The sequence below is a fragment of the Colobus angolensis genome, unplaced genomic scaffold (genome assembly GCF_000951035.1).
Source record: "Colobus angolensis palliatus isolate OR3802 unplaced genomic scaffold, Cang.pa_1.0 Scaffold300, whole genome shotgun sequence".
NCBI classification, from domain to species: Eukaryota; Metazoa; Chordata; class Mammalia; order Primates; family Cercopithecidae; genus Colobus; species Colobus angolensis.
The window spans coordinates 2,644,537-2,656,557 of record NW_012116267.1 but is presented as its reverse complement, the minus strand read 5'-3'; the positions used below and the strand labels follow the sequence as shown (position 1 = coordinate 2,656,557).

At 49.7% G+C, this 12,021-nt stretch overlaps 1 protein-coding gene across 1 annotated transcript in view; it reads left to right on the top strand.

Annotated features, from left to right (window-relative positions):
• ITSN1 (intersectin 1 (SH3 domain protein)) overlaps positions 1-11,421 on the top strand; it is a 199,682-nt gene extending 188,261 nt beyond the window's left edge. Inside the window, exons 35-40 of the mRNA XM_011950058.1 lie at positions 4,756-4,968; positions 6,354-6,475; positions 7,831-7,913; positions 8,232-8,315; positions 9,081-9,254; positions 10,918-11,421. Of these exons, the coding sequence (XP_011805448.1) occupies positions 4,756-4,968; positions 6,354-6,475; positions 7,831-7,913; positions 8,232-8,315; positions 9,081-9,254; positions 10,918-11,066 (825 nt within the window). The 3' untranslated portion in view covers positions 11,067-11,421. The remainder of the gene's footprint in view (positions 1-4,755; positions 4,969-6,353; positions 6,476-7,830; positions 7,914-8,231; positions 8,316-9,080; positions 9,255-10,917) is intronic.
• The last annotated feature ends 600 nt before the right edge of the window (positions 11,422-12,021 follow it).

Genomic DNA, 12,021 nt, shown 5'->3' with positions numbered 1-12,021 from the left:
AAAAAAAAAAAAAAAAAAGACAAAAAAAAAAGAGAGATGTTTTATTGCTCATCCCCTCTGAGCTTGAGTTTACCTGTCACTCCTCCTCTGGGTTCATCTTTTTGTGAAGATCTCCCATTAGACCCCTCACGTTGGCTCTGGATGCACCTGTTTCTGCACCCTATGTAGTAAGTAAAATGCAAGGTCAGCGTTAGCAGATTCAAGAGAGGCCCTCAAAGCTATTGTGGCACTGGCTCTCAGTGATCTTCCAGGTTCCTATTTTCATTCTGTTTTCAGCCTCTGCAAATTTCTTACTTTGTTTCTATTTTTTTTCTGTGCCAGTTTTCTTGGAGTTAAAAAGTGGATTTTTGCATTTTTCTGTTTTTTTCAAGTTTGTGTTGGGTGAGTCATTCCGAGTATCTAGTCCACTATACTTCCAGAAACAGAAGCCCCCCACCCCTCCGCCTCTGTGTGTGTGTGTGTGTGTTTAGACAGGGTGTCACTCTGTTGCCCAGGCTGGAGTGCAGTGGCACAAACTCGGCTCACTGCAGCCTCAACCTCCTGGGCTCAAGTGATTCTCCCACCTCAGCTTTCCAAGTAGCTGGGACTACAGGCATTGGCCACTATGCCCAGCTAATGTTTCTATTTTTTTGTACAGACAAGGGCTCACCATGTTGCCCAGGCTGGTCTCAAACTCCTGAGCTCAAGCAATCTGCCCGCCTCAACCTCCCAAAGTGCCGGGATTACAGGCGTGAGCCACTATGCCTGGCCAGAAGCCTCTCATTTGGTCTTTAATTTTCTTCTTTCCACTTAACCTTTCCTTTGGTCTCATTCATTTTTTTTTCCCCCATTTTTTTCTCTGGATCTTGAACTCCTGGCCTCAGGTGATCTGCCCACCTCGGCCTGCCAAAGTGCTGTTTCTGTATACACCCACACTTGTGCATGTGCACACATACATACATGCATGTATGCACACACATATACCATTCACTAGGGTTTCCCAAAATGCCCAGCGAGAGTGCGTCTCCCTCATCCACTCCCTCTGTGGTTCCTTCCCTCTCATAAGCTACAAAGGCAGTCACCGCCTAAGGGAGTCACCATGACTGGTTCCTCCACGGCCCCACCTCCTGTCCACGTTCAGTGTTGGTGTGGGATGAGCAAAGTTGTGGAAGCAGCCCCGTGGCGGCTGAGGGGACAGCTGTGGGCCCCCATTTTGGGATTTTGTGTTGCTCTGCAATCAGTGGGTGGGTCATTTATTCGCTCATCATCCATTCATTCAATAAGCACTTAGTGAGTATCTGCCCATGTGCCACGGCTCAGTACTAAACCCCGGGACATAAAAACAAATAAGATGTGGCCCCCACTCTCAAGGAGCTTATGGTCCAGTAGGGAGCTGGGGGTTAAACCAACATTTACAAGAAGATGTGAGGGGTGAGGAGGCAGAGCTAGGTGCCAAGTGCTGTGGAGACACATGAGGGGAGCAAGGGACAGTTGTACGGGGGACTCTCAGGGGCCTTGGAGGTGATACTTGACTGGGTGTGTCAGGATGAAGCATTGGAGGCGGGCCAAGCACCATGGCTCAGGCCTGTAATCCCAGCACTTTGAGAGGCCAAGGCGGGAGGATCCCTTGAGGCCAGAAGTTCAAGACCAGCCTGGGCAACATAGTGAGACCTTGTCTCTACAAAAAATGTTTAGAAAATTAACCAGGTGTGGTGGCATGCACTTGTAGTCTCAGCTGCTTGGGAGGCTGAGGCAGGAGGATTGCTTGAGCCCAGGAGTTTGAGGCTGCAGTGAGCCGTGATTGCACCACTATACTCCAACCTGGGCAACAGATCAAGACCCTGTCTCAAAAAAAAAAAAAAAAAAAAAAGATCGGGGCAGGGCATTAGGAATGGAGGACCATTCTGAGATTCTGAGCAGGGCATTGGTGAGGATTGTAGAGGAATGATGGGCCATGGGGCTGCAGGGCAGGCTGAGGCCCAGCCGAGGAAGGCCTGTGTATCATGCAAAGGAACATTAACCTGATCCTGAAGACAAGGGACCCAAGCCGCCCCTGCACTGCCAGGCAGAAATGCCGACACAGCCTTGTGCGCCTTAGAAAGGGCCCTTCCCTGATGCTGACAGCTGCCATCAGAGGGGCACAGTGAGGCCGGGATCTGAAGATGTTAAAGTAAAATCAATTGTCATCCTTTTTTTTTTTGAGGCGGAGTCTCACTCTGTCACCCAGGCTGGAGTGCAGTGGTGCGATCTCGGCTCACTGCAACCTCCACCTCCTGGGTTCAAGAGATTCTCCTGCCTCAGCTTCCCGAATAGCTGGAACTATAGGGGCCCAGAACCACACCCGGCTACTTTTTGTATTTTTAGTAGAGACGGGGTTTCGCCGTGTCAGCCAGGCTGGTCTCCAACTCCTGACCTCAAGTGATCCGTCCGCCTTGGCCTCCCAAAGTGTTGGGATTACAGGCCTGAGCCACCGCACCCAGCCTAGTTCTTGTCCTTTGATTTTTTGGGCTTAAATCCCCCGTTTGCCATCAGATGGCTGTCCTTCTTGGTCAGTCTTCCTGGCTATCATGCACAGCGTCGTTGTTGTCTTGATGACGTTCATGGTGATGGGAAGGGGACGTGTTGACTTCTGTCTCCTGACCTACGATCACGGTGTGGCCCATGCGTGGCCCAGGTCTGGACACACAGCAGTGATTGAATTTCAAACAGATGCTGTCTTTGGCATTCCTGTCTGAAGATAGAGAAGTACAAATACTATTCCCAGTTCATGCATATTCAGTGTTATCCTGGCCAGGTAGAGGCTTTGAGTATGAATGAACAAGAGCACCTTTATGTCACTGGATCCAATGACACTTGCCTTCTCTGGATTCTTTGTGCCCAAGTGGCTTGAACCCTGTCTTGGCAAGCAGGAGGGGCTGGTTGGTCTCCAGGCTCCTGCCCAGAGTGCAGAGGTGAAGAGTGTTCTTTGAAGGCTCCTGTTGTGGCATCACCTTCGGTCTTTCTCGGGCTCTCAGAGCCTCCGTGGGAGGTCAGAGGTCATCTTTCCTCCTGGTGGCTGAGAGCAGAGTGCAGTGGGCCCTTTTCAGCTGCCTTTAGCTCTCCACTCACAGAGGCGCCACTGCTTCTCCCGTATTGCAGATGGACAGGTGGCCACCGGCTTCTCTTGGGGACACGTGTTACGAACCTGTCACTCCCTCACAAATATTCTATTCAGAGAGGTCCATAGGGCTCGTAGCTCAGGAGACAGCCCTGGAGCGTCCCCCGGGCCAGTTGTGTGGGCAGATGGGGAGCGTGAGGGGCTGACCTCTGACTGGGTCATCTTACTCCTGGCACGCAGCCACGGCCTTGCTATCCTTGGCCTCTCCCCCTGCTGTCAAAAAGGGGGCCTCTGTGGGGTCATCTCCACCTCAGTGCCCTCTGCCCCTTCAGAACCTACTGGAATGAGGTGATAGACCCCCAAGAGGTGTTAGAGCCGCGTTTCAGCACCCACAGTGTCTCTACGGGTCAGTAAGTGGAGGGAGGGAGCTGTTCCCTTCCTGTTTGCTAAGTGAGTTGGGTGAGTTGGGTGAGGTGGGTGAGTTGGGTGAGGTTTCACATGCACAGTACAGTGTCTGTTCTGTTTGGCACTGAGAGGTTACTCAACACCACTGATTTACAGCCGGGCGCGGTGGCTCACCCCTGTAATCCCAGCACTTTGGGAGGTCGAGGTGGGCGGATCACGAGGTCAGGAGATCAAGACCATCCTGGCTAACATGGTGAAACCCTGTCTCTACTAAAAATACAAAAAATTAGCCGGGCGTGGTGGTGGGCACCTGTAGTCCCAGCTACTCAGGAGGCTCAGGCAGGAGAATGACGCGAACCTGGGAGGCGGAGCTTGCAATGAGTGGAGATCGCGCCACTGCACTCCAGCCTGGGCAACAGAGCGAGACTCCGTCTCAAAAGAAAAAAAATTACCACCACTGATTTGTGCAGTCACACACATGCCAAGGGCCCAGACTGCAGTTGTGCCTTGGAAGGCAGCATTTGTCCATGGAATTGGAGAGAGAGGGTGGCTGCTGCTTTCCAGAAGCACAAAGGACTGTCTGAACCTTTGTGGGCTCTTCTCCCTGGAGCTGTTTCATGCACAGACCCTGCGCAGAGCAGGGAATCCCCAAGGTGGGAGCCAGGTGGGCACTTTTCTTTCTGCTGCCCCGTTTTCCCAGTAAATAAAAAAGAGAAGCAGCCAGGCCCAGTGGCTCATACCTGTAATCCCAGTATTTTGGGAGCCTGAGGTGGAAGGATCACTGGAGGCCAGGAGTTCAAGACCAGCCTGGGCAAAGTAGTGAGACCCCCATCTCTACAAAAGTTGTTTTCAAAAATTAGCCAGGCATGGGCTGGGGGACTGAGATGGGAGAATTGCTTGAGCCTGGGAAGTCAAGGCTGCGTGAACTATGATCACACCACTGCACTCCAGCCTGGGCAACATAGTGAGACCCTGTCTCAAAAAAAAAAAAAAGAAGAAGAAGAAAACACACCAATTGCACCATAAGACGCTAGCATCCCCCTAGAGGAAAAGCCTTAGAAATTACCACCGAGACTCTTCTTGATACTTGGAATTCCCTGAACTGTGCCTTTGTCTGACTTTGATCTCTTGGCTCCAGAGTCTTCAAAGCCATCCTTGACTTTTGCCTGAGATCTGAGTCCGCTGGGGCCTGGCCTCTGATTCTGATGGAGCCCATGCTTTCAGATGCGGAGAAACAAAAAATGTTACACTTGGGTTTTGTTTTCCTTTCTCAGCAACTTGTGTTCAATTCAGTGACCAACTGCTTGGGGCCGCGCAAATTTCTGCACAGTGGGAAGCTCTACAAGGCCAAGAGCAACAAGGAACTGTATGGTTTCCTTTTCAACGACTTCCTCCTGCTGACTCAGATCACGAAGCCCTTGGGGTCTTCTGGCACCGACAAAGTCTTCAGCCCCAAATCAAACCTGCAGTATAAAATGTACAAAACAGTAAGTTGGATTCCAGATTGCATTGTCAGGGTTGACGTGTTTGGGGAGGAAGACGTTTCCAAAAAGGAGCTAGAGTTTTAGCGGGGTCTGGGGCCGTGGCGTGGAGTAGGAGGCCGGGAGTTGAACTGTGATTTAGGCTGTCCGGAGTGGAGGACGATCCATATCCCACCGCAGTTTCAGTGACACTCGGTGCCATTGGTGGAACATATATTGGCTGCCAAATGGCTCCTGTGGTCCCTGGGATGTGACAAAGGCATGCCTTAGCCTGTAGGAGCGAAGTCTAGGGTACAGATGAGGCAGGTGTGAAAAAGCTTGGGAGAAGAGGTGCAAAACAGCACCCAGGGCCCTCCAAACCGCCCTAAGTCCCGTGCCAGACTTCTCCAGGGAGCTTGAAACATCTGAGGCCTCCCCTTTCTAGCAAAGCCTCTCTAAACAGTTGATGAGTGGAGAATTTCCCTCAGCTGTTTATATGGTCTGCTCATACGTGCATGGCTGTGTTTGTGTGTCTTCGTGTCACGGGACATTGTTTTTCTAAATTTGTCTCCATGGGGGTGTTTTTACAGAAGAATTTTCTCTGAAGCAGCAGTTAGCTTTATTTTGGGGGGAAAAAAGAGCTATGTATTTATATAGTTACTAGAAACTTCATGTGAAAATCTTTGGAGGGAATTGCTTGATGTAAAGTGGATGAAGACTGCTGTTTAGGATACACCAGGAAAAGCGACACCAGCCAGATCTTATTCCAAAGGACTTAAAACATACCTGCGGCCGGGCACGGTGGCTCACGCCTGTAATCTCAGCACTTTGGGAGGCCGAGGCGGGCGGATCACAAGGTCAGGAGATCGAGATCATCCTGGCTAACACGGTGAAACCCCGTCTCTACTAAAAATAGAAAAAAATTAGCCGGGCGTGGTGGCGGGCGCCTGTAGTCCCAGCTACTTGGGAGGCTGAGGCAGGAGAATGGCGTGAACCTGGGAGGCGGAGCTTGCAATGAGCCGAGATCGCACCACTGCACTCCAGCCTGGGTGACAGAGCCAGACTCCGTCTCAAAAAAAAAAAAAAAAAAAAATACCTGCAAAATCAGGGGTGGGAGAGACCCATATGTATAATTTGTAATATATGAAAGTTGGTACTAACACAAAATTATTATTCTGGGATTCTTTACCGGAAAACACACACACCCTTAGTCTGGTTTACTGGAACACACCCAGAAACACACATACACGCTCAGTCAAGGTTACTGAAACACACACAGGGCGTGCACACACGGCTGACTCGCAGTCTCGTTTACCGGAACACATTGGCATAAGCGCGCTCACACACTCACGGTTTACCAGAGCACACAGACCCCCAGCCTCGCTTTGTAATGCCTTCGCGTTACTTTCCAGCCTATTTTCCTAAATGAGGTTCTAGTAAAATTACCCACCGACCCTTCTGGAGACGAGCCCATCTTCCACATCTCCCACATTGACCGAGTCTATACCCTCCGAGCAGAAAGCATAAATGAAAGGTAAGACCTGCCACCTCCCCAGCATGGGCCCCAGGGGCTCCACGGCTCTAGGATGCAAAAGGGACGTGATTAATCAGCAGGTGCCAATGTTTCCCAAGTGGCAATGCCATCACCCCTGGCTGGGCTTGGGGATGGGGCTATTACTTTTTTCTACAGCCTCTCAAAAATCTAACACATGACATGCACTTTCCAAAATAACATGGATTGAAACTAATTTTGCTTGAGTTTTTTTTTTTTTTTTTTTTAGGCAGAGTCTCACTCTGTCACTCAGGCTGGAGTGCAGTGGTGCAGTCACAGCTCACTGCAGCCTTGACCTCCTGGGCTCAAGTAATCCTCCCACCCTAGCCTCCCAGGTAGCTGGGACTACAGGCATGTGCTACCAAGCCTGGCTAGTCTTTTATTATTTTTTTTGTAGAGATGGGGTCTTGCCATGTTGCCTAGGCTGGTCTTAAACTCCTGGGCTCAAGGGATCCACTCGTCTTGGCCTGCCAGAATGCCAGAATGCTGGGATTACAGGCATGAGCCACTGCACCTGGCAGTTTTTTTTTTTTAAGAAATGTTTAGCATTCCTTGAGGTAAACGGAGCATCTCAAGTTTCCCCTGGCTTCCCAGGTGGCAGAAAACAATAGGAAAGCAATGTTGGGGTTAATAGGACCACCCAAATCCAAACCCCTCCTCACCTTGGCTCACTTAAATGGGCATTCTGGAACCTAGGGCTGTGGGTATTTTGCTTCAATCTGTCTTCAAGACGCTGCCCTGGAGCCAAATGAAATAGATCATTTTCTGAAGGGTGAACTTGACACAAGGCCAGCATCATTCCAAAGAGCGTTTGCACCAAGCAAGAAAATTGGCTAAAGCTTTCGTGCATATGGTTCTCAGAAAAAATGAAGGCGAAAACCGCAGTCACAAATGCCTTCCCCCAGGGCATTTTGCTCTTTCTTGTGAAGTGGTTCCCAATCTGGGAAGTGGTTTTTGTTCTTTCTTTGCGTGACTTCATAAGCAAGATCCTTCTGGCTTTGTTGGATTAGGAAAATATGTGCTACTCTTCGGTAAGGAGGGAAGAGGAGTTGTGTCCCGATGTTGCCTCCAAGACAGCATTTTTCACAGATTTTCTTCCCCGGGGACATGAACGCAGGTCTTGAGGACATCCATGGAAATGGCCCTCATGCCTTTCTTACTGATGGCAGGAATAAGTATTAGCATCATGTGACATAAAATCAGATTCTCTTTCCCGAGCCTTTGTTGTTAAAATCAAGTGAACAAAGAAAACAGAGTCCTGGCAACAGTGTTTGAACAGACCTGAAGCCTTTTTCCTGAGTTTCTGTTTGGCAACTTTCTGTCTTTTTCTGTCCAAGGACTGCCTGGGTGCAGAAAATCAAAGCTGCTTCTGAACTCTACATAGAGACTGAGAAAAAGAAGCGCGAGAAAGCGTACCTGGGTAATGCAGGGCCCGGCGGGGTGTCCTGCACAGCTGGGCAGGAGGGAGGGCCATTTGGCTGGACTGAAAATCCTCAGAATAGAAGAGTCCTTGGGACCTAGAGGAGGGGCATGAGATGGGATGGAAGTGAGCTTGGGGTGGGATGCAGATGGGGAGGGAGGACAAATTCCAGGAGCAAGGAAGCCAGAGTTTAAGGAGAGGAGAGGAGAATTACTTTTGACTCGGGAGAGGTACATGAAATGCATTGTGAGGCTCACAGAGATGGGAAAGTCGTGGCATGTTCCAATGAAGCATTTTGTGTTTTTCCTGCCGTCATAGTCCGTTCCCAAAGGGCAACAGGCATTGGAAGGTTGATGGTGAACGTGGTTGAAGGCATTGAGTTGAAACCCTGTCGGTCACATGGTAAGGCTCTGAGGCGCCCGCAACTCCTGCCTTAGGGTTGGAAGCTGGGTCCGGGTTCCCCACACCCCCACCTGAATGTAAATCAAATGTGCTATTTCCATACTCCCCCATCTCCTTCCAGAGTTGGTTTAACTAGCACTGATTTAAAACCTGGAGGTTTTGTGTTTTTTTTTCATCCTTTCTACCATTCTGCTTTTCCGAGGGATCTGAGCGGCTGCATTCACAGTGGATATGACACCAAATCAGGCCAAAGTGAGGAGACAGGAAGGGCCTAGTTTCAAAGCCCACTCAATTAATTATTTGTTCTTAGTTTAAGGATGAAGCTGACTTCTGGGAGTTTTCACCTGGATTCTCCACCGAATGCCACTTATTAAGCATAGTAGTTACTAAGAGAGGGGAGCAGCCAGGCACAGTGGCCTGGATTACATACCTGTAATCCCAGTGCTTTGGGAGGCCAAAGCAGGTGGATCACCTGAGGTCAGGAGTTCGAGACCAGCCTGGCCAACATGGTGAAACCCCATTTCTACTAAAAATATAAAAAATTAGCCAGGAATGGTGGCAGGCACTTGTAATACCAGCTATTCCGGAGGCTGAGGCAGGAGAATCACTTGAGCCCAGGAGGTGGAGGTTGCAGTGAGCTGAGATCATACCACTGCATTCCAGCCTGGGCAACAGAGCAAGACTCCATCAAAAAAAAAAAAAAAAAAGAGTGGGGATCAAAATGAGGTGTGAGTTCCACCTGACGAAGGCTTTTGTTCCCTTCAGGAAAGAGTAACCCCTACTGTGAGGTGACCATGGGTTCCCAGTGCCACATCACCAAGACGATCCAGGACACGCTGAACCCCAAGTGGAATTCCAACTGCCAGTTCTTCATCCGAGACCTGGAGCAGGAGGTCCTCTGCATCACCGTGTTCGAGAGGGACCAGTTCTCACCAGATGGTGAGTGGAACACGGCCCCGTGGTTATTCCTCCTTCCCTGGCACTCGTTTGCGTGGGCTAATGTTTTCTTACCTGGAGACTTGGTGCCAGGATTCCTTGGGTTTCCCTCCCGAGAGATGAGGCTGGTTGGCACAAGGCGAGGCTCTGTCTCTCCTGGAGGAGTCATCTGGAGGTGTCTCACTGCAAGTGGACAGAGCATGCCTGGTCTAGAATTGTGCCAGCTGCCCTGGGCACACACGACCATCTTCTGCTTTCCAATGCAGGTGACTGTGGAGAGGGGTGTATTTAAGAGCCTCAGCATAGTTCTTCAGTCCTTGGCAAAAAGCCATGCTGGCAATGGATGGAACTGGACAATGGAACAAGGATGTTAGCCCACCACAGGAGCCGCAGAATCGGCCAGGTCCCTTTGGGTGGCATTTTTGTGGCAGTTATTAAGTAGGCAAAGGGATGCAGTCACGTTGGATGAATCATTTCTTCCACCAGCCTTCTGTTTCTGCTTGGGCCTGGAAAAGAATAGTCCCGGCCCAATGATTCCAAGAAACTACGTGTCTCTCCCTCAACCCAGTAAAAATCACCGGTGGGCATGGTGATGCAGGCCTGGAATCCCAACACTTTGGGAGGCTGAGGCAGGAGGATCGCTTAAGCCCAAGAGTCCAAGACCAGCCTGGCCAACATAAAATACAAAATGTAGTCTCTACAAAAACATACAAAACGTAGCCAGGCATAGTGGCACACACCTGTAGTTCCAGCTACTTGGGAGGCTGAGGCAGGAGGACTGCTTGAGACTGGGAGGTTGAGGCTGCAGTGAGCCATGATGGTGCCATTACACTCCAGCCTGGGTGACAGGGCAAGACCTCATCTCCAAAAAAAAAAAAAAAATCACAGAGTAAGTTAAAAGATTATATGCCCAACTTAATTATAACCAAAGGAGTGAGGGTCGAATACTATCATTATCTGTACCAGGTTTAAATGGCTCCATAGGGCCTTCATCTTTTAGTACTTTTTATATGAATTATCCCGTTGTGAGTTAGGTACTCGTTGTGGTAGCTGGTTAAATGTTTGAGTGCGACTGGAACAGTTTGCCTCCCAAGTCTGGCTCTTAACCACTGTCAACTTCGAATTCTTTTTTCTTTTGATTTTTTTACATTTTTTTTTTTTTTTTCTTGAGACAGGGTCTCACTCTGTCACTCAGGCTGGAGCACAGTGGTGCAATCACAGCTCACTGCAGCCTCCACATCCCAGGCTCAAGCAATCCTCCTGCCTCAGCCTCCTAAGTAGCTGGGATGACAGGCATGAACCACCATGCTAGGCTCATTTTTAAAATGTTTTTGTAGAGACAGGGTCTCACTCTATTGCCCAGGCTGGTGTCAAACTCCTGGACTCAAGTGATCCTCCTGCCTTGGCCTCCCAAAGGCTCCCAGCAAGCCACTGTGCCCGGCTACCTTCTAATTCTGAGAGATAAAGACTGGGGTTGGGTTTGTTTTTTTTTAAATAATGAAATACCGTGACACATTGGCAACTCTGCTGGGGAGTGAGTTGGAAATCCTAGTGTTGGTTTACATCAGAATGTAACAGTTCATCAGGGGGTCCCCAATTTGCCAGACATGTGCCTCGAAGACAGAGAATGGACCCTCTTAGCGGGGTCTGTTTGTTCTCTTTTCAGATTTTTTGGGTCGGACGGAGATCCGTGTGGCAGACATCAAGAAAGACCAGGGCTCCAAGGGTCCAGTTACGAAGTGTCTTCTGCTACATGAAGTCCCCACGGGAGAGATCGTGGTCCGCTTGGACCTGCAGTTGTTTGATGAGCCGTAGGCAGCGGGCTTGGGGTGTGCTCAGCAGGGTCCCAGCCCACGGCCGCACATGCTGTCTGGAAATTGTGTTCCTTTTCTAAGAAACCACCATTTGGTGTTCAGTCACAGGGATATGGGACGGCAAAGACAGGCCCCTCAAAGCTTCTAGGAATCATTCTCGACAATCCTCCCTGCCCCGAAACAATTTCCTTTTTCATGAAACAAAGCTGTGTTTTCGTTTATCCTCACTACAGGTCTCATTATAGCTTTTAGGGTCGCTGAAATCCCATAACCCTCAACAGGGTGCAGTTGGGAGTCTAGCGCCTTCCCGGGCTTGAAGAATGGGTCTGGTTACTATAAAATAGATTTATAAATGCAATGTCTATATTTTTGGAGAACTCATATAACCCTCCTATTTCTTACATCCACCAGGCCCCAAGTAGACTTCTGGGCTTGCAATGCCCAGTCGTTGGTGTGCGTTTAGAAACAATTATGATGGTCCTGTCGTTGCTTCAGAATCCCATCTCTCCTGCAGGGAAATGCTGCCTGGAGCTGATCACTCAGTGAGACGGTCTGATCAGGCCCTGGCTTAGCTCTTTGAAGAGCTGGTCTATGGAAGGTTCCAGCATGTGCACCGTTATAGCCGTTCCTTCCCCCTCTAGGCCTTGTATTAATATATGTCAATGAAAACACACCGGCATATTGTTGCGTGGATTCCGTTCTGATTTCCAGCATGCTTGGAATATGGTCACAGAAAGCCATTATCTAGAAAGTCACCCCTCTGCTGGATCAGATCACTGCAGGTCACTGGAAAGGCAACTTTACAATGTTGGATCACTGGGTCTCGATTGGCAGCCATGTTGGTAAAATCTCTTTTGGCTCAGAGGCCCTGTGATATTTCATGGCGGCAGTAGTTGCTGGTGCCCTGTTCTGTGCTTGGATGTGCTGAATCCTGATTGTTGTAGGAAATTTCAACA